Consider the following 22,071-nt stretch of genomic DNA (forward strand, 5'->3'; position numbering starts at 1 on the left):
GCCTCTGCCTTCGGCTCAGGTCATGATCTCAGGGTCCTGGGATGGAGCCCCGCATCAGGTTTTCTGCTCAGCAGGGAGCCTGCTTCTCTTCCTCTCTCTCTGCCTACTTGGGATCTCTGTCTGTCAAATAAATAAATAAAATCTTAAAAAAAAAAAAAAGATGATGAGAAGGAGAATGAAGAGGAAGTGCCAAGTCACTGACATTTCTGAAAGGCTCTTAAAGCTTCTCAAGTGGATTACAGGGCAGTCTAGAAGCTGAGGGAGATGCAGAACCTCCTGCATCATCCCAGCCTTGCTGAGTCAGAACAAACACAACGTAGAGCAGAATCTACGGTTTTCACAAGGCCTTGGGGTGATTCGAATGCACTTGGAAACACTGTTCAAAAAGCCCTGAGTCTGAGGAGGGAGGCAGACCTGTGCACGAGTGACTTCCGCGGGTCGTAGGGTGACAGGAACGGTGTGTGTAGAGGGCAGAGTTGAAGAGCTTTGACCAGGGAGTTGACATCAGACCAGGGCCTTGAGAAGCATTGGTTAAAACAGGATGAGGGACGATCATTCTCGACAGAGGAGCAACCCATTCAAAAACACAGCCTTGAAGGGGCCCGTTGAGGGCCCCATGTAGATGGGTGCTCGGGAGAGACTGGGGGTGAGAGGAGACTGGGAGAAGCTCGTCCTCCAGGGACAGTGTCTGGAGGGAAACTAAGGGTCAAGAACACACCAGAGCACCATGATGCTAAGGAGGAGGCATGGGTGACTGTATGACTAAAAACGGGACTTGAGGAAAAGAAAGATATTGACATCTGTAGGCAGAAACTTCTAGTTGTTCTGGACTCTAATCACTTGGAAACATCGATACTTCGGATGAGAATTTTCTTTGTGTTTGTTATGAGAATGAGGAATTACCACGCTAATCAATGTTGTGTATGAGGTTGCAGAGAGTAGGTTTTAAAAGTTCTAAAAAGAGTCTTCAAGTACTAGTTTACATGTGTGTTCATGAAAGCTAATTCTTACTTATTAAAATGAATCCCCAAGGACCTCTTCTTGGAGGACTTCAAATCTTGGTGCATGTTCTGAGAGCACCGTGAGGGCAGCCATTGCTTCTGGTCACCTACGATAGTGTCAGCGTGGGCTTCCTGAGTACCAGAGACCCTGTTAAGCATGTTTTAAGTATTGTCTCCTTTAATACTACAGTTCTACTGCGAGGCTGGCATGGTGAGGTATTCTTTTCTTTTATAGAAATGACTGAAATATAATAGCAGTATAACATGATACTAGTTTAAGGGGTACAACATAGTGATTTGACGTATGTCTGTATTGCAAAATGTCTACCACAGTAAGTTCAGTTTACATCGATCACTTCCCATAGTTACACAATTTCCCCCCCCTGTGGTGAGGGCTTTCAAGATGTACTCTCTGAGCAACTTTCAAATACCTGCTACAGCGTGGTTGGCTCTAGTCCCCATGCTGTATCTTGTACCCCCAGGACTTATCTATCTTATTACTGGAAGTTTCGACATTTTTGACCGCATTCACCCATTGAAGGTATTCTTTTGACTACTGTGTTCTTCCTCCTTTTCACAGGGGAAGATGCTGAGTCAAAGAGAAAGTAAGTCCCTTGGCCAGGATCAACACAGCTAGGAAGGGGCAGGGTGGCCACCCCAGTTCAGCTGTGACTCCCAGGTGCCCGCTTCTTACTACACCTCGTGCATTCCCTTCCTCTTTGCCTGGGTATCAGCCAGAAGAGAAGGAAAACAAGAGAAACCAGGCCAGCCAGAGAGTGGATTGGTGTCTGGAGGGAAAACAAAGACTGGGTTCTCGGAAAAAGAAGCTAGGGCAAAGGTAGCCAGATAGATAATTCAAGATAATTAAAACAACAACAACAGCAACAAAAAAACCCCCAAAAACATGATTCCATGTTCTCTCTTTTCTTCTTTCTCAATTAAATTGCCTTTATATGGGGCGCCTGGGTGGCTCAGTAGATTAATCCTCTGCCTTCAGCTCAGGTCATGATCTCAGGGTCCTGGGATGGAGCCCCTCAAGGGGTTCTCTGCTCAGCAGGGAGCCTGATTCCCTTCTCTCTCTGCCTGCCTCTCTGCCTACTTGTCATCTCTCTCTCTCTGTCAAATAAATGAATAAAATCTTTACAAAAAATTGCCTTTATGTGTCTTGTGTATGGAGGATGGCATCATGGAATATCCTCCCTGGCTCCATTTCAGTGGTCTGACTTCAATCAGTTGAAGGCAGGATCTCTTACATCTTGTTGCCTCTAAGCTAAGCTGCCAAGTCACTGTTACTCTTAGGCCCCTGACCCTGTGCTCCAAGGAGTGGCCTCTGGTAAGGGCAGAATTAACTTAAGCACTTGCCTTACTCTCAGAGACCGTCTCATCGCCAGGAAGGGATGTGTCCCTCGAGCCTGGTCATGTAGAGGACCTTTCGTGAATTCTTCCTCAGTGACTTCTTAGTGGCTGTGTACCTTCTGGAAGGTTACTGCCACACAGGCTCTCCCATCACTGGAGCAGTAAGATCTGCACAGATCGGAGTCCCCAGTTGGAAGAGGAACAGCCCAAGACAGAAGCGTGTTGTGTGAAGAGGGTGAGCATGGGCTGGTTCTCTGTCCCTGAAAACAGGAACTAGAAGGAGGTGGTTTTAGGGGTCACGGAAGGAAGGAAACAATTCGTCATCTCTGGGGAGCTCAGCAAGGCAGCAGTCTCCCCTCCGGAAACACGGCTAGGAAGTAAGTCAGAGACCCCTGACCACCGTCACAGAAGACACAAAGCACACACACAGCTGAGTTCATGGAAAGGCAGCCTTTGGCCCTTTATTCACTTGTGACCAGGGGGGTCATCTCTAGGACCACAAGAAATTAGAAGCGCTGAATTAGAAGGGGAGGGCTGGGGGTGGATGCTTTGACAGAAGCGGATGATCCTTTAGACTTGGATTTTTGCCCACCTCGATGATGCTGGCCCCGAAAATCAGATCATAGAATGAACACGGTGCTTGTTGCGGGCCCTTTTTTTTTAAATCTTGCCCTGTTTATAGCTAACCCAGCCCTGACAGCTATGGCATCCCACCGGGCTCCTGACGTCTGCTGTGGTGTCTTTATTTGGAGTCCCTTTTGGCTTGTTCTCTGACTTTCCACTTGCCTTCAGCAGCCATGTGGCATCTCTGCAGCCTTCAGGAATAAACTCCCTCTAGAAGAGGGAGTTATTTTTTCCCCTCTTCTAGCCCCGGTACGGAAATTGGTGCTTTAAGAGCCTTGAATTATGAAGGTAAGGTTAGATGATATTCAGGAAACTGAATACATGCAATAAAATTTCAGAGTTTCACGTCTGAAACTGCTGACACGTTATCTTGTGGGGGTGGGGGCAAGGCTTGGTGCTTACAAGAACAAAGCCTCTGAAATTTCCAGATGCCCTTTGATTACTGTATACTTGACACACAACTGGCATTGTACTCCCTAGAAAAAGAAGGGCAGGCGGGCTATGAATATGTTCTCAGGCTGTTCAGATGGTTGAATGGATAATTTATTAGAATTCCTCAGGGCATTTGTTTTATGCAGGGGAAGAATGTGTGTGTATAAGTATGTGCGCATGCAAGTTCATGGGTAGGTGCTGGTGCTCCCCCAAGTATCCATAGGATCTATACAGGTATCCTTCTAGAGTCAGAATACCAGGCTGGATAAGATAGCTTTTCTGTGAGTGAGTTCACAGTTTGTCTTGTCTGGGGCTGTGTGTGTGTTGATTCTCCTCTCCTGGGAGCTTTAGGACACCCGAGCTTCTGTGGAAGTCACATTTAGCTTGGCGAGGGGACTCGGAGTTCTCACGGCTCTCCTCTCTCTACAGAATAGTCTGTCAGAACTTTGATGAATGGTGGTAAAATAAAGCCTTACTGTCCTCCTGCTCTGACTTTGCTGATGTCGACGGACTGTAAATAGCATATACTGGTGGAATCGTGCAATGACTTCAAGTCTACACCAATGCTGGAGGGACTATGAGGGGGATAAAGCACTTTGATAGATGAAGAAAAAGAAGAGGGGAAAAAAGACACAAACTGAACCTTTTCCAAATGGGAATGACCCTTACCATGTTTTTAAAGCTTTATGCCAAAGGCAGCCTTTATTGGAATACGATCAGATAAAGCTCCAGTGCTCTGGGAATGCCTTCGAACCTACAATCTTGAAAATAGCTCTCAGCTCATTTGGAAATTTGAACACATCTTTCTCTGATTAACCTGCTCCTACGTTTACGATTAAAATCATGCCCAGAGTTATAAGAGAGAGAATAGCTAGGGAAGAGAAACGTTCTTCAAAATGAATATCACCAACTTGAACAAAGGCACCTGACATCTTGGACTGGGAAAAATTCCCAATTTTACAAGTGAAGAAATGAGGGTCCAAGAAATTAATAACTTATTTAAGGGCAGTCATGACTTCATGGTGCCATGAGACCACCAACCAATACTTAACGTTAGCTATACTGACCTCAAAGGACCTTGTAGCTTTCAGATATTTCTAGCTTCCCCTCACTAACTCACACCCTTTCTAAACTAACTGCGCGTTTCAAACTTGACCACCTCTAGGATAGTAAGACTTGTACCTTCATGACTGTTTTGACAATGTAGTCACTGAATAACAAGCTACCCCAAAATTTCATGGCCTCAAATAACAATCTGTTATCTGACACTGTGTCTCATCAGTACAGTCTTTCCACTAATAGGGATATTCCCAAAGTACTCTTAAAGCAAAAGCTGGGAGGATCCAGAGAAATGCCTCAGAATTCATTTTTTTTTCCCCCAGAGGAGGAGTTGTGACAGTTTGGGGTGGGGGGGCAGCCTGGCATCTGGGTTGGACTCCTTGGGTGAAACCATCTGTCTGAATCAAGAGATTCCCTTGAGCCCAGCAATATTTACAGCAAGGATATCTGAAAATATCAGACTGAGATCAGAGCAGATTTGGTTAATCAATATGCACAGCGATTTCTTTAATCATGTTGGGACTGCGCTAATACCCCGGGATTTGATGGCTTCATCTATGCTCGCTTTTCACCCTTTACAAGGCAACATGGTGGCAGGTTCAATGGCGAGAGTATTGTGACCTAAGTTTCCTTAACAATTCCTGATTAGCTTGGTGTTTATTGGAAGGGTGACATTAAACAATGTCTCTACCTCCCAGATGGAGAGTGGGTACTCAACATGTCCTGGTTCAATTCCTTCCATGTCATCTCTTCGATTTTGGCTTCAAAACCTTTGATTCCTTGAAGAGGAAGAGCCCTAACAGAATTACCTGACCAAGTCAGTTGTTAGATTATTTTTAAGATTAATTTGTTAGCTTCAGGCCACTAATAAAATCATGCAAAATCACTCCTTGGGAGACAAGGTGATGTCATGAGCTCATATATCATAAAACATTGGGAGAAAAAGGTCATCTTGCATGGCGCTGGTATGAGACTTTTAGTGTTGGGAGATAGCTTGGGAGAGTAGTCTGCTGATGGGTGCCTGTTGGTTAGTAGAAGATAAATGTGCTGAGACAAAATAAACTCAAGTGGATTTCAGAGGAATTCTGAATCTTATATATGTAATATATAGAATACATATGTATGTTTTATATATATGTGTGTGTGTGTATATAATTTTATATATACATATATAATCTCTGCAAAATATTTTAAAATATGCACACCCTGAGGCTTTACAGTGAAAATGCAAGGTTAATGGCTTGAGTCTGCTTTTGAAGGGACTCTAAGGCGGCAAAACGAAATGTGAGGTTCCCTCACTGTGGGGAGCATGGCATTGATGGGGTTAATAAGAATTGCCCCCTTTTCCGAACCCCAAACACATGCACATGCACGTGTTCCTATGCACACACACACACACACACACACACACAGAGTTCAGTTTTCATTTCTCATATTGCCCAAGGGTGTGTAAAATAAAAAGAAGTCAGCCAAAAAAACCGACTGTCTGTTAAGTTAGACTTGCAAAAAGTGCTACTGAAAAAAAAGTTATACTGTGCTTCTGTTGTGCAGAATTTTGCAGCATACAATCCCCTTAATGCTGATCCTGACTCTGGCGCCACATTGGAGACACACAGTAGAGTAACCCGCTTAAAAAAGAAAAAAAAGCCGTGAGGTATATATAATAAACACTTTGTTTGTACAAGGCTATTAATATCTCTGGTTTTTTCAAACTGATCGAACGACAGGCTTGCCTCATGAGGAAATCGGATTGTTATCATTCCGGTTAAGTCATGACATTACTCAATGTTAACCTTGAGAGCAGACGGGACCCCAAAAGTTGTGCATTGAATAGTAGTCCCCCCACTGTATTGAAAGAAACATGGATAGTCATGCAATAGTTACTAATAATTCCATGTTCCTTTTGTGGAATATGATTGTGTAATGATATTGATAATTATCACCAACACACAGGGCACACTGTATGCTAGGCACGATTTAAGTGTTTTATATAGATGGAGTCATTCAATCCTTTTAATAAGCCTCTGAGGTGGGTTCTTATCCTCATTTTACAAAAGAGGAAACTGAGGCGCGGAGAAGTCGAGTAGCTTGCCCAGGCCCTTGCAGAGGTAGAATTCGAACCCGGGCAGTCTGGCCCCACAGGCCATGCTCTGGACCACTTGCCCACACTCGCAGGAAGAACACAGGCCCTGGGGTGGGGCCAGCGGGAGTTCAAGGTGTGGTTTCGCCCCTCCGGAGAGTCTGAGGAAGTCACATCACTGAGCCAATTTCCACATCAGTAAAATGTGCGTAAAAACACCTCCTTGGCCAGGACTTCGTAAAGTGAACACGGGATGCGTGGAAACTCCTAGCACAATGTACTTCGACTCAATGGTTACTCTCATATTATTACTATAGTTGCCAAAGCGTCGGGTTTCAATGTTTGTAAGAAACAGCCTCTTCCATTTTTGATCTGCTCACAGTCTCGTAAAAATGAAAACTGCCTCCGGTCTCCATTGCTGTGGGGTCAGGCTCTCGGTGGCTGCCCCAGGAGTTCGCTTCTGCGCCTCCTAAAATACTATTTTCAACTCAGTTCCGCTCCTGTTGGTCTCACTCTGCCGCTGAGGAGCAGCTCCAGGCAGGCAAGAAGAGAATCTTTGTGGAGTGGTGTTGCGGGGTGGGGGTGGGGGTAGGGGTAGGGGGTTGGGTTCATCTTCTGCCTCTTCTTATTTATTAGCGTTTTGGTCTTACAAACCATTCATGTCTCCGAGCCTCAGTTTTTCATCATAAAATGGAGATCACGGTTCTAACGAGTCACGGGGAGGAGATGCACGTGAAGGGTCTGGCATGTTGGATGCACGGAGAGTGCGTTTTCATCAGGGTTTTGCTTATCATCCAGAACATGGTTTATATTTCCCCTAGACATGGCTTGTGATGATGACACCACTGTGTGATTTTGTCGCTCATGTCTGGTCGGATGAGGCCTCATCAGACCGACTTCCTGTTATCAGGGGGCAGGGCGGGCTCGTGGGGAGCAGCTCCTTGTTTGCTTCGTAAGGCTCCGTTTTAAAAAATCTTAATGTCTGCCAACTGTTGGACAACCTTCACTAGGGCAAAAGATGGTTCCGAGGGAGGATGTATGTTTATTTCTTGATATTCACAGTGCTCGGGATTTTTTTTTTTTTTTTTTGAAAACCTCCCCTCTAGAACTGGGTTCAGAGCCTACAAATACATAATTGGGAATTCCTTCAATGGAAACAGATCCGAACCTCTGAAAGGTGGTGTTAATTTTTGGAAACTGCCAAAGTTCTGGTGAAGAGGAAATTGAAAAGTAATTAATTTTCCTACGTGATAGCTGGTTTTCAAAGACAGATCTGAAATCCAGCCCCTTCTCATCTCTGCGGCTGCTACTCTCATCCAAGGAGTTTTTGCCTCTAGCCTTTGCAGTAGCGTCCTGGCCGGTCCAGGTGTGGCCCCCGGGCCTGGCTGGTGCCCCCTGACCTCCTTAGAGTGTGTGTGTGTGTGTAGTTAAGACTGATTCCCACTGAGATGTGGGTCAGATCTCAATCCCCTGTTGAAAGCCCTGTGATGGCTTCTCACCTCACGTCACCAAGGAGCCCAAGCCCTTACTGTCTGTGGGCCTGTTTGTCGCTAGGCCTCCAGCACCACCGCCCCCTGCGCTTTCTGCCCGCACTCGGGCCCCTCCCCCGCGCCGCCTCCTCCTGGCTACACCTCAGACACCTGCCTTTACTCCCTCCTAAGCTCTGACCACTGTGCCCTCCTCCCACGTGGTCCTTCGTGGCCACCCTGACATCTCAGGGCCCCTCTTCTCAACATTTCCTACCCCCACTCTCCACTGCATGCTTTGCCTCCAGGCCCTTCATCATTTGGCTGCACTTGATCTTCTGCCCTTCCTCTATCTGCTTTACCTTCACCCCGGGGACAGATTCCCGGAACGGTACGCGGTACACGGTGGGTGTTCAACAAATGTTTTCCAAGGAATTGAAGACGTATTTCAAAATGAGATTCAAGTGCAAGGAAATGTTGTGAAATAAGTGTGTAATATCATGAGGGGGACTCTTCTGAGAAATATTTTTTTCTTTATTTGGATTTGGAAATTCTGCTTCATTTGTTTTAAAGATATCTAACTATCGAGAAAGAAACATATATCTACCCATTTTTTTGGTTATTTATTCAGAGCTAGTGCTGGTTAAGTGGATAAGAATGATGTAGGTAAAAAAAAAATATTACATAAGAGATTTGTGAAACTGATATTCTTAGGTAACCCATAAACTCTATGTCTGCAGAAAAACCGGAGTCATTATTTTATTTTTCGACTCATTGCTTTATAATCTCACCCCCTAAATTAAAGTTCTCAACTGAATCTAAGAAGGGACTTAAATTGTAATGTAGGCCATATGTGTTGTTGGGAGCCAGGAAGTAGGAAAGGGTGTTAGAAGTATGGTTTTCAAGTATGTGTGTGTTGGTGTCAAGTCAGAGTGGACTTGGAAAGGGAGATCAATCAAAAAAAATCAGAAGATATGGCCCCAGAGAGCTTGCAGTCTTGTTGGGGAGACTCCTTCTTCCCACAGCAGGAAACAACTGGAATTATCAAAATCCGCAGTCCTAGGCTGTGTGGTCCAGCCTCAAGGATAGATGTGACTTGAGGTCTTGACCTGGTTTCCCTTCAGATGCTGTCACTAACCGTTGGCCTGCACACGTCTCTTTCTAGCCTGCACCGAAGTGACTTTTGCCCAGCTGAATCTTTTTTTTTGACTCTGCTGTGTGATTCGTAGGTGATGGTCTTCTGAATGCTATTGAGCTGTGACATCTGAGAGACTTTGTGTTCACACAAAGGACTCCTTCATCCCTCAGACCTGTGGAAATGAATTTACTTGTTTATGCATACGGGCAGTCAGCACAAAGGCCCATCTGTAGAGAATGAAAAAAAAGTGGAAGAAAACAATAGAGAATTATAAGGTGTGTTCATCACAGAGGCAAGGCTTTCCTATGTGTGCGCGCGTGTATGTGTGTTTGTGTGTATATGTGTAGCTTGAAGACCTCTCTGGCGACATTTCCATAAAGGTCATTAGAGATGTATATATGCCCTTCTTTATCCTAATTGCACACGGATATGTATAATACAGGAACTCTGTGCCTTACAGAGAAAGACTTACTATAGTGACACAATAATGTAGATATCTGAGACCCAGAGACACTGTATTTTTATGTGTGTCTTTCTTTTGAAGCTGATCTGTACTCCATGGGAGTCTACTCTCCAGGCCCTCTCGAAGCTCTTGTGAGGTATACATTACCACCTCCTCTTAGAGGGATGCGATTTCAAAGCAGCCAGGGCAATTACAAGACAGGGCGATGGGAGAAGCAAGATAAATATTGGGTCCGTTAAGCCACTTCTGAAGGATCATCAGGTGGTCTGTCTGTGTGTTAAGCACCCTAAAGTGACCCAGCGTTGTTCAAGGAGCCTGCAGGCGAGCAGGAACAGAGAGCTACATTTATGCCTCAGGGGAAGAAAAGAAACCATTTCTCTACTTCTGATTCTCCGTAAAGCCCTACTTTCAATTACTTGAAAATTCCCTTTCTTGCTTTTTCTCCCTTATTTTCATTCCACAGTGAAATATATTAAATAGACAAGGAAAAGACAGTATAAAGTTGCTTACACTGATAATTCTTTCTCTCCTCCTTGTCATATACATAAAATATGGTATATGGATACACATACACATAATCTTTGTGATGTGTGTGCATAAAATTCCAAATTTATAGTGTAAAAGATGGATTGTTCAAGGGCTTATTTATCACTTGATTGTGTGTGTCTTTGTAATGAAGTCTGCTAGTCAACAAGCATTTGCCAAGAACGGACTGTGCAAATTCAGTGGCATACTTTGTAGAAGAATAAGAAAGAGCCAGAACGTCCTTTGTTTTGAAGGACTTCATGGTCAGAGCATTTGGAACGTACTCAGCCCAGTGTAACATATGAACACTTATTGTGATAGTTTAATTGTGCTCCCTCAAAAAAAGACATGTTGAAGTCCTAATCCTTGGGGCCTCAGAAGGTGACCTTTCTTGGAAATAGAGTCATTATAGATACAATCGGTTAGGTCAAAATGAGGTCCTATTGTGGTAGGGGGTAGACCCCTCATTCTGTATGATCAGTGTTCTTATAAGATGACCACGTAAAGACAGAGACACACAGAGACAATGCCGTGTGAGACAAAGGCAGAGATCGAAGTTAGGTAGCTTCAAACCAACAAATGCCAAAGATTGCCAGCAAAACACCAGGTATTGAGAGAGGTAAGAAAGGATCCCCTTCTGGAGGTGTCCCAGGAAACATGGCCCAGCCAACACCTTGCTTTCTGACTTCTGACCCCCAGGACCATGAGAGAGTTCATTTCTGCTCTTTTAAACCACCCAGTTTGTAGTGCTGTGTTCCAAGAGCTAATGTACCAAGTACATTAATGTACTTCCGGGGCAAACTCGCCCTAAGTTCAAGCTTCCAGTGCTTAGGATGGGTGAAGGAGCCCTGCAGAGAAAGGAAGATGACATTTATTTGTTCTCTTTTGTAATGAGCCAGGACGTCTCTATGATGTGGCCTGTGTTCTCACAGTGCCCAGGGTTCTTGCTAGCCTTTCCGACGTTAGTAGTTACCTGTCACTTTGGTGATAGTTATCTCCCTGCTCCGGGTCATGCCCTGCAACATGACCTCACTGTGGCCCGTGAAGGCAGGGCTTTCAGTTGTTGTTGGGAGACCCCATTCCCTTACTAGAGCATGGACTCTTTTAGGAACGGGGACCATCTTACTGTCCCGGACAGAAGGGTAATGCTTTGCTCACAACAAGTGCTTCAGAGCGGTTGAACTAGCCTGGAGAAGTGAGCTATGAAATACATTGGAAGAGATGAATAAATGAAGACTCATACACTTATAAGGTGCCCAGCAATTATTCAACAAATGAGTCAATAACCAAACTAATGAACTGATCATATAAAATATTATAGAACTTATAGGTTGCTTTTGTTGTTTTTTTTTTTCATGTGGACAAACATCTCCTCCACAGTCAATGCAAAGGGTATGTCAGAGAATCACCTGTTCCTCCTGCAGAAAAGCCAAGAAACATCTTCGGGAGTGGGTTCTGTTTGTCTTTTTGCAGGAGAGGAAAGGTTGATGGAAGCAAGATTTCAATCCCGAGAGTCAGATCTCTAAAATTAAATAAATGAATCTGAATTCTTTAAGCCTCCAGGGTCAGCAAACTAGAGCACAGGGATTATGGGGATGTAAATACGTGCATGTTTCCCTCTCTTTTAGTAGCTGGTTATTCCCTTGGAAGAAATGGACGTGTACGCACAGGCAGGATTACCCTTGAGGCCAGTGTGCAAGGGGCTGAATACTTGGCACACACAGTGATTGCTGAGGGGCTCGGACGAGAAAAGGGATTTCAGAGTGAAAGTGACCATTTCATTGAAAAGCTGAGCTAAAGAGTAAGAAGGTTTTTGTGATTGTTAAGCTTTTTATTGTTTTTAAGTAAAAACTGGGAGAGTGGGGAAGGCATACTCATGGGGATTCTAGTCTAAACGCAGAGTTGGGACATGGAATACACGTTTTAGGGATAGGGTTTAGATTTCTAGGGATGAGAGGCAAGTCTAGGCTGATAGATTGGTAGCAAGTTATGTCTGAAATACTAAACTATGGGATCTGGAGTTTATTCACTAGATAGTAGAAGCCTCTGGAAGATTTTGACCAGATAAGGAACATAATTATAATAATTCACATTTATTGAATACCAGCAATGTGATAGATGCTTTCCCTACTCATGTGTTATTTAATTCTATTAACAACCATAGAAGGTGGGTTTTATTAACCCATTCCATAAATAAGAAAATCACAAATCCAGTAAGTGCTAGTTTATGTTTGCCTGACATCAAAGCCTATGAAACTTTTTGTTGCATTAACAATTTCCAAAGACACTTGGCAAGCCTATGGGGATCTTCAAAGAAACCTAACGGACCACCAGATTCGGTTGTCAGTGGCAAAATGGGCAAGACTCCTGAACTAAACTGGGCCTCACACCTCAAAGTAGTGAACTACTTTTTTCTGCTGTATATAAGGAGTGTTGATTAAACCACAGAGTGTTGATTAAAGAAACAGGGCCAACCAGGAAAGAAGGACCCAAAGATCCAGCAAGAAGTCATGGTTTTGGCTCTAGGTGATTTAATGATGTTACTATCACCCTGATGAATAGCGTATATGTTGAGTAGCAAACAGGATTCAGAGAGCTCTCAAGAGGCTAAAAACTAAGGTCAAGGTAAAATAAGAAGTTCAAAATTAACTGAGATAATGTGCAATTTGCATTTAGGTTCAAGAATGAATCGCATAAATGTAGACTAGAGCTCTGGTTCTCAGAGTCGACCAGCAGCTTCTGCGTCGCCTAGGAATATGTCAGAAATGCAAATTCTTGGGCCCCAATCTCGTCTCTATTAGATCAGAAAGTCTGGGGGGTTAGGGTTTAGCAATCTGTGTTTTATTTAGTAAGCCCTCCAGATGTTTCTAATGTAGGCTGAAGTTAGAGAACCATGCGGCTAGATACACCAACCTTCTCTTCCCTTTTTTGCCTCCCTGCATTTCTGTCTCTTTATTCCATGTCATTCCAGAAAGGATTGGGGATGGAAAATCTGACTTAACGGTTTGTGTCAGGACAAAGGTTTTATTTTATAAAAAGTTTACTATGACCCAATGGTGTGATGCGGCTGCTGCCAAAAGTAAATAGTTTGCATTAAAAATAGTGACCAGAACAAGGGAAGCCGTCGCCCCTCTTTTCCACATGTGGCGCATTCTGTAATATTCTCCGCATCCTGCTAGACGGCCTCCGGGTGCGCCGAAGAAGGGATTATAAGAGGAACATCGAGGTGGGAGCTTAACAAAGATGGTGAAGGACCTCAAACCTCGTCCTGCAGGAAGCCGTTGAGAGGGGCGCCTCCTATGACAGGGGCCTGACATAGAAAAGAAAGAGAATTTCATGTCTTTTTCCAGAGAACAAACACCATATGGGGAAACCCTCTCTGCTGGAATGTAGAGGCCAGGATGTTAGTCCAGACTTGTCTTACAGGGCTGTGATCATCCAGGTAAGCACTTCAGGCTTCTTTCCCTTTAATCGTGTACCTTGGATGGTAAGGGCCATGATAATCCACATCACAGGGTTTTTGTGAAGACCGAAAAACATGAGCCTGTGGAAATACTTGAAAAACCGGAAATGATAGTACCCATATGAAGCAATGATATTATTAAGTAAGACTAGTTGGTGGAGATTTCGCATCCAAGAGAAGGAAGGATTACAACATACAAATTATTCAGAAGCGAGAGGGCCTTCCTCAAGAAGTCGTGAGTCCGCCATCACGAGAAGTCTTCAGAGACCAAGATGTCAATGAATGAATCGTATGGGTTGGAGCTGATGGCCTTCTGGGAACTTTCAGACACCGATACTTCATGGTAGGGAAGTTAGAGTGTGAGGTCAGGCACCTCTGAGAGACTGTGCTCTTGGGCAGCAGAGGAAATTCTTCATTCAGCAATTGCTAATCACTCTGTGCCAGTAACCACAAACATTTAAATGCTTTTAAATGTTAAGTACATTAAGAACATTAAATGCATTTAAAACAACAGCAACAACTAGTTACCCTAGTGTTGGGAGTTTTCTCTACAACCCTATTGTTAAATTTACCTTTGCATTAGAAGTCTGGGTTGAATTGGCTCCCTAGTTCTCCTGTAGGTCCATTGATGTCTGAATATGCGAAGTAAAATAGAATTTTTAATGCTTGCTTTCTCTCTTTCCAGTGTCTCATAGGAGAGGAATAGGTATTGCCCTTGGTGTCTGAGCCAAATCCTGAGTTGATTTATATTGTTATTCCTTTAAGACTAAGATTTCCTCTGGCTGTAATTTTGCATCTAGTCTTCTATTTCTTTCTTTCTTCCTTTTTTTTTTTTTTTTTGCCCTGAACTATTGGGTAACATCAGTGACTTTTGCCTCGATCCACTCCTGATTGGCTGCTTTCCAGTGCCAGAGAGATGAATGGATCCTTTTGTGTAGGAAGTTTTGTAATTCAGTGTAGAGTTTAGAGCCTTGCCAAAGGCGGTATGTGGGTATTTTGCACATATTATAGATAATGTGTGTATATCAGTAATGTAATGAAGGTAACATTCATACCACTGTGGGTGGTAGCTAAGCGAGAGGCAGCTAAATTTCATTTTCAGTATGCTTTCTAATTCAATCAGAAACAGTTGTTGGTCTGTTATTTAAAAAAAAAAGTCAAAGCAGAGGTTTTATAGAAACAGGAGCAAGTGAGTGAGAGAGGTAAACAGATATTTTAACTTAAAACATATATATGTATATGCATATACATACCCAAAGACACACACACACACACTTTACATGCTTTGTGTTTTATAAAAGGCCAAGGATTTTTCCATGGCTCTGCCTACTTCCAATCCATGTTGTATTTTTTGCATGAACCACATCCATTATGCATCACCTACAATTTCTAGAAGAAAGAAAGAAATTTTGAAGAAGAAAGAAATTTCAGGGCAATGTGTTGAGCAACACAAGTACAGAATCCTTCTAGGGTTTTTCGTTTGTTTGTTTGTTAAGATATTTATTTATTTATTTATGTCAGAGAGTGAGCTGGGGGAGGAGCAGAGGGAGAGGGAGAGAATCCCAAACGGACTCCATCCTGAATGTGGAGCCTGATGTGAGACTCGATCTCAGGACCCTGAGGTCATGACCTGAGCCAAAATCAGGAGTTACACACTTAACCAACTGAGCCACTGAGGTGCCCCAGGCTCCTTCTAGGTTTTTATTATATTATTCCTTTTGTTATTTCTTCTATAGCTGTCTCTCTGACATCTGAAATTAGAGAAAGACTGTTGTGGTTAAATACACATAAATGTAACCTTTTAACCATTTTTTAGGTATGCAATTCAGTGGCATTAAGTACATTTACAATGTCATATAACCACTACCACTCACTATTTTCAGAAATTTCCCATCATCCCAAACAGAAACTCTGCACCCATGAACCAGTAACTTTCCATTTTCCCTACCCATCAAACCTGGTGACTTCTATTCTACTGTTATCTCTATGAATTCGCTTATCCTAGGTGCCTCGTGGAAATGAAATCATCTTTATTCATCCTCTGGTGTCCGGCTTAGTTTACTTAGCATAATGTTTTCAAGATTCATCTGTGTTGTAGTATGTCAGAATTTTGTTCATTTTCATGGCTAAATAATATGTGTCTATGGTATGTTTTATTTATATTGTTTGTTTATCTGTTGATGAATACTTGGGTTGTTTTTACTTTTCAGAGATTGTGAGTATTGTTGCTTGAACATTGGGATGCAAGTATCTGTTTGAGTGCCTGCTTTCAGTTCTTTTGGTTATATACCTAGGAGTGGAATCACTGAGTCAAATGGTAATTCTATGTCTACCTTTATGAGGAACGACCAAACTGGTATTTTGTTTTGTTTTGTTTTAAGTGTTTTTAACTTTTCTGTACTGAAGATTTTCCTAAGCATTCACCTTGGTTTTCACAGAAGCAACAGATCTCTCTTAACTTTGGGGCCTGCATTTCATCCTTTCTAGACCATTTGATTCCCCTGGAAAATTACAATATCAAGCCCAACTGTCATACACTGGTTTAGAAACATGTACAGTTGATATTTGCTAAGCATATGACTCAACGGGTAAGACCAGAAGTTCTCGGAACATACTAGAGAGGAGTTCTCCAACAATGAACCCCAGCATACGCCAATATGCATTACAGAACAAATGGAGAATACTGGTGAATCTGGCTAGTTGAGTGGAAGCCAGTTCAGAGAACTTCTAGTATTCATCTGAACTATCTTTGTCATGATACGATCTATAGAGGAATTTAGAAGCGACTCTGGCTCTAGAAAAAAACGACAACTGCATATCCAGTCCTTTTCATGTTCAATACACTCGTCGGGAGACTGGGAAAGATGATGGCAAAGGCTAAAATGGAGTGAGAGTGACTGATTTAGTCATTTTTGTATAAACTCTTGAATTTGAGGAAGTCCTAATCAATATTAGCAGTAGGTTGATTTTCTTCCCTTCCCCTTTAATTTTGTGTGCGTGTTAAATGAAAGATAACCAGGGAATAGAGAGGTGGTGTCTATTCTTAGAAAGAAGATACCTTTTAAGTTAAGATTTCAGACTTTCAGATGCGATTAGAAGGTTTTCTAGCCAGTTCTGAAACAACACCACGAAGCTGGAGGAGGAATACTTTTATAGAGCATCAGTCATCCCAGTTAGTGACCCAAGTGATTAAAGGTTTGGGAAATCGCTCCTCTAAATATGGGCTAAGGGAACAGGGTTTATTTAGCTTAGAGAGAGAGAGAGCGGGCATGCTGAGGGGGACTTAATAATAGTCTCCAAGAATATGAGGGATAGTCTATGAGTGATGGAAAGCAGCTGTTTCCTGTTTCCATGGAGGACTTGGTAAGAAAGAATGGAGTTCAGTTGCAACAAGTGAGTTTAAGAGCTCCTTGGCCATAAAATTTGAGACAGCAAACCCACAAGACCAAAGCCACCACTCTGTTTCAGAATTGTGTAGCTAAGTAGCAGTCATTCTTGGGTGGCTTAAATGGGCTTGTTCTTGAACCAGTGAAAAGACACAGAGAACCTATCAGTCAGGTGAGAATATGAAGCTGTCCACCATCAGAACCTACTGATGTTTTGTGGCTGAGGAAAGACTTATTAGAGGATGAGATTTAAAAAAGAAAAAGGTTTCAGAATCTTTTGATCTCTTTTGGTCTTCTTTGAAAGAAAGATCCTCTAGATTTACTGCTCTCTCTGAGGTGAAGAATTTCCATAGATTTGCTGGTTTGTGTTTTTTTCTGTCCATTTGATCAATATGGTCATTAAAAAAAAATCTGTGTCTTCAATGATACTTATATCAGAGATTGATATCATAGATATTTGATATATTTTATATATATATATATATATATATATATATATAAAATATGTAATTACTACAACAATGAAAGCAATGTTTTGTTCTAGACATTGTGTCTAAGTGTTAGGGATATGAAGGTGAATAAGACATACATTGTGCTGGGGTGCCTGGGTGGCTCAGTGGGTTAAAGCCTCTTCCTTCGGCTCAGGTCATGATCCCAGGGTCCTGGGATCGAGCCCCACATCTCTGCTTGGCAGGGAGCCTGCTTCCTCCTCTCTCTCTGCCTGCCTCTCTGCCTACTTGTGATCTCTGTCTGTCAAATAAATAAATAAAATCTTAAAAAAAAAAGACATACATTGTGCTGATTAGGAATAAAGCAATATAAAAGACATTATGAAATAATGTATCAGTATAGGCAGTCCACTAGGGGAAGAAATTTAAAATTAGAAAAACGCGTTCTGAATTTTCTACTAATTTTAAGATGGAAATGCCTGAACACATCTCAACCATTGTTTTCTCATTTTAATCCTAGGTTAGTTTAATTATACCATTTGTTATGAATTGGGTATGTGGTGTCTTATTTACCCACCTGGGAGTGTTTTCAAGGCAAGGTTTGGTTTCCAGAGGATTGGCCTGCTGGGAGGCTGTATCTTTAGAGGTTTACATCAGGATTAACTGTGTATACATTCCACATGTTTTATTTCCTTTTTGTACCAACATTTATTTTAACCTTATTTAAAAATCTTTACTTCGATCACTGAATGTTTCTTGGTCATCTGGAAGGGGTAAGGATGAATGGTGATTCAAATCTGACCCCATAACTCTTTGGTCTTCAAAATCCAGCACCAGAGTGAGGAAGTTAGGGGATTGCTTTGAATCCTCTCTCCCTACAGGCTCGCCGTGAGGCACTGAATGAGTTCGTGAACCTCCCCGAATCTCAGTTTCCTTAATCCACTTTACAGGAACATCTTGAGGATTCAATGAAAGGAAATAATGTGTGCCAAGCCCAAAGCCCAGTGCACCCAGCCCTCAAACCATGTTTACTTGTTTCCTTTAATTTACCAAGAACATCTCTTGTCTGTGGTGGAATCACGAATGCCTCTAGATTGTCTTCACTTAGTGGGGTGTGTCGACCCTCAAGGGCAAGACCAGTAGAGTAGATTTTGTCTAAAATTTTTGAGGGCCCCCCCAAAGTTCCGTTATGAGAATCTCTTTCCTTTCCTGAACTTACTTCATCCCGAAAAAAAAAAAGTCCACCCTAATGCCAAATATTTTAGGAAGCATTTGTCGGTAAATTACTTATCTGAACAAGTCATGTACACATACGAAAGAAAAGTGCCTTTTAAAATCAGCAGGAAGATTATGCATCTTTGTTTTTGCAAGGTTGAAAGGAGAGTAAGTAAGGCTTCTGGATATTTAAATAGTCCTTTAATAGACACTGAATTAAATTGAATGCTGTGCCTGGAAATGGCATCAAGTTGAAGATATGATCACTGCCCTGGGGAAGCATATGAGCTTGTTGGAGAGACCAACCCACATGTATGACCAAGCCCAGGATAATTAGACTCAACATCAGGAAGGGCAGTATAAGCCCCTGAGTACTAAGGGAAGGCAAGATACAGGTTTGGGTAGGGATTTGATAGAGCTCTAAGAGAATGAGATCTTGGTTTGACTGGTTCATAAGACACCATCATTTAAAGACAGACAGAATTTTTAAAAAACCACCTGAAGTGTTCACTTCCTATAGAAACCCAAGAACCTCCTTCAGTGGCTCTTTATGTCTTTGAACTAAACGAATCCTTCTGAAGTCTCAGTGTTCAGGCTGGTTGGCTTTCAGAGTCTCACACTGGGCCAGACTGCTCCTGCCCCAATTCATTCTTTGTCTGCAGGATATGGAATATCTTTATCAATCATAACAAGTCACACCTGGAGCGTAAAAATCCCAGCCAGCGACTTACCTCAAAAGCTGAGGCGTGCCACATATGTTAATGGGGGTGGATTTAAGAACCAAGGTTGGGAACTTTTTCTCTTTATTAGAAGGAAATTTATATAATTCAGGGCCGTTAGAGGGTGGGTGAGCATGGGTCCTCTGGACTGGCCCACTCTTCCTGTCCCCCCCCCCCACCTCCCAGCTCTCCAAATTAAAAAGCAGAACAAAACCGCTAACTTAATAGCATAGAATTTATGGCTGGAATCTCACAAAGCGTATGTCAGCAAAGTAAAATAATTACTGTCACTTTCTCTTAGACACTTGGCTTTATGGTTCATGTCACCTTTATCATAATACACAGCTGACTTAGTAGCTCTATTTTTCATGGCACACGGCCTGGTGTCATGCTTTTATGCACACGTGCCGTTAGATGACAATACATGGGTGTACCAGAGCGGAGCTGAGTTTAGATAATGACTTGGAATACTGTTAATGGCTTCGGGTTAGTCATGCTGACCGGTTGCCAACTAAGCTTGTTCCCTCTCTCTCTCCTTCTCCAGATTCTCAAATCCAAAGATTTAACGTCTCCAACCCAGCGCTACATTGACAGCAAAGTCGTCAAGACGAGAGCAGAAGGCGAATGGCTTTCCTTTGACGTGACGGATGCCGTCCACGAATGGCTCCACCATAAAGGTTACAGCTGCCCTCTGTCCTCGTCCCTAGATGCTCAGTGACCCCACATTATTGTAAGTTGATTGCAGATTTAAGGGTATTATCACACATCCAAATGACCTCCTTGACTTAATGTTTTCCAGACAGAAACCTGGGATTTAAGATAAGTTTACACTGTCCCTGCTGCACCTTTGTGCCATCTAATAATTACATCATTCCCAATAAAAGTGAAGAGCTAGAAGCAAGATTTGCAGGTAACTGAAACTTGGTCATATGAGGTGGGGGAGGGGAGGGTCTGTGTTGATAATCTCGTGGGGGATCAAGCCCGTTTGCATGTGAAAATGGAATTGTTTGGTGAGGCCTGAGGAGTTATAATTGTTTGGGTAAAGATAAGGCTGGAGAAAGGTAAATGAAGGCAGAAAGAATTAGGACCAAGCAATCGCTTCCCAGTTTACTCTGCTCCATGCCCTGTGATTGCTTGGCAATACTGACTGATTCATCAGCTTTCCAAACTATTAGTCAGGTAAGCCCTGTACTCTTCATTTAAGCAATCCAGCTTTCCAGCTATGCTAGTATTAGAGCAGAAGATCGCATACATTCAAGGACATCCATCGATAATGCCCCAAGTACAACGTCAGGAGGCCTACAACCATACTTCACTTGAGAAGCCCCTCATACCATAGCCTCTTGACCTCATCTTATGTGAATCAGAACACTTCACTGTTTCTAGCTGGCACCCAGTATTTCCACTGGCTGCCTGATCAAACTTCTGGAATAATTTATAAAGACATAATGAGGTTTTAGTTTCTCCCTGCTTCTCCTTACCTCTTAGTGATTAGCCATAGGTCAGGGAGAAGGAGGAGATGCCAACAGTTGGACTTGCTTCCCTTGTGAGCCAGCCAGTTTGGAGGATGAGAGGCAGGAGGGAAGTGTTCCGTGTGCTCGGGCCACAGTGACATGCCAGGGAGCTGATTCCCCTGCCCCAGCTACCACCACCCGGGACCCCCGTCCACTTGCAGAAGGCTCCAGTGGCCCTCGCTCATGGAAAACTACTCCAGGAGGTCGAGAGATTTATTTTAGTCTCTAACGTAGCCATGATTCTCTGGAGTGTGGAGATTAAATGCTTAAACTGGCAGTCTCTTGAGCATGCTTTGGGGAGCTCGAGTTTCTGAATCTCAGATGGAATCAGGAAAGTGTTGAAGACGCCATAAAATAAATGAAAAAGCCCTTTCTTCACAGCTTCCCCAAATAGCATTAGGTAAGGGTGACTTCTGTTTCACTTGAACTTAATTCACTGCAATTTCTTGTGAGTCTCGGGTTGTGTTCATGAGGAAAGTCTTTTGAGTTTAGTAGCCTGAGGAAGAGAGTGAACTGGCGGGGGACAAGCCGTGTTCTTTTGCCGTGCCCTTCAGTCGCTGAGGGGCTGGACACGGCCTGAACTGAGGGTTCAGTTCAAATAAACTAGCTAGGTCGCCCTTGGACTATGGTCAAAGTCTTCTTCTGTAGTGACCTTCATAACCAACAAGCCCTGCCTTGGACACTGAACGGTCTCCTGCCACGAGTCTCAGTGAGAAGTGTCCATTGTCGCCTGTGATTGTCTCCTCGTGCCGTATCGATTTCCGTGGGGAATGACGGTAGCCAGCCGGTGATGCCATTGTGAGGTCATCATGGCTGCTTGTGACAAGATGCAAAGGAAAGAAAGAATGGCTGATTGTATTTGATGAAGGTAAAGCTAAATGTTTGTCACCCAAATGCATTTTTTCAAGGTATTGATGGCGCCTCCACATATACCAGTGGTGATCAGAAAACTATAAAGTCCACTAGGAAAAAAAACAGTGGGAAGACCCCACACCTCCTGCTAATGTTGTTGCCCTCCTACAGACTTGAGTCACAACAGTCCAACCGGCGGAAGAAGCGTGCTTTGGATGCAGCATATTGTTTTAGGTAAAGGAAATCAAAATAAAACAAAGTAATGACATCTGTCGACTCTCACACTGCCTTTGTCTTTTCTTACAAATTGAGCTAAACTCCACTCATGG

At 43.0% G+C, this 22,071-nt stretch overlaps 1 protein-coding gene across 3 annotated transcripts in view; it reads left to right on the forward strand.

Annotated features, from left to right (window-relative positions):
- TGFB2 (transforming growth factor beta 2) overlaps nt 1-22,071 on the forward strand; it is a 77,143-nt gene that overhangs the window by 50,353 nt on the left and 4,719 nt on the right. For 2 of the 3 annotated variants that reach the window (XM_059413348.1, XM_059413349.1), the window contains 3 exons: nt 19,921-20,053; nt 20,176-20,286; nt 21,799-21,976. In XM_059413348.1, the coding sequence (XP_059269331.1) occupies nt 19,921-20,053; nt 20,176-20,286; nt 21,799-21,976 (422 nt within the window). The remainder of the gene's footprint in view (nt 1-19,920; nt 20,054-20,175; nt 20,287-21,798; nt 21,977-22,071) is intronic. The other variant, XM_059413350.1, reaches the window with a different exon arrangement.

Source organism: Mustela nigripes, chromosome 10, assembly GCF_022355385.1.
Source record: "Mustela nigripes isolate SB6536 chromosome 10, MUSNIG.SB6536, whole genome shotgun sequence".
Lineage (NCBI taxonomy): Eukaryota > Metazoa > Chordata > Mammalia > Carnivora > Mustelidae > Mustela > Mustela nigripes.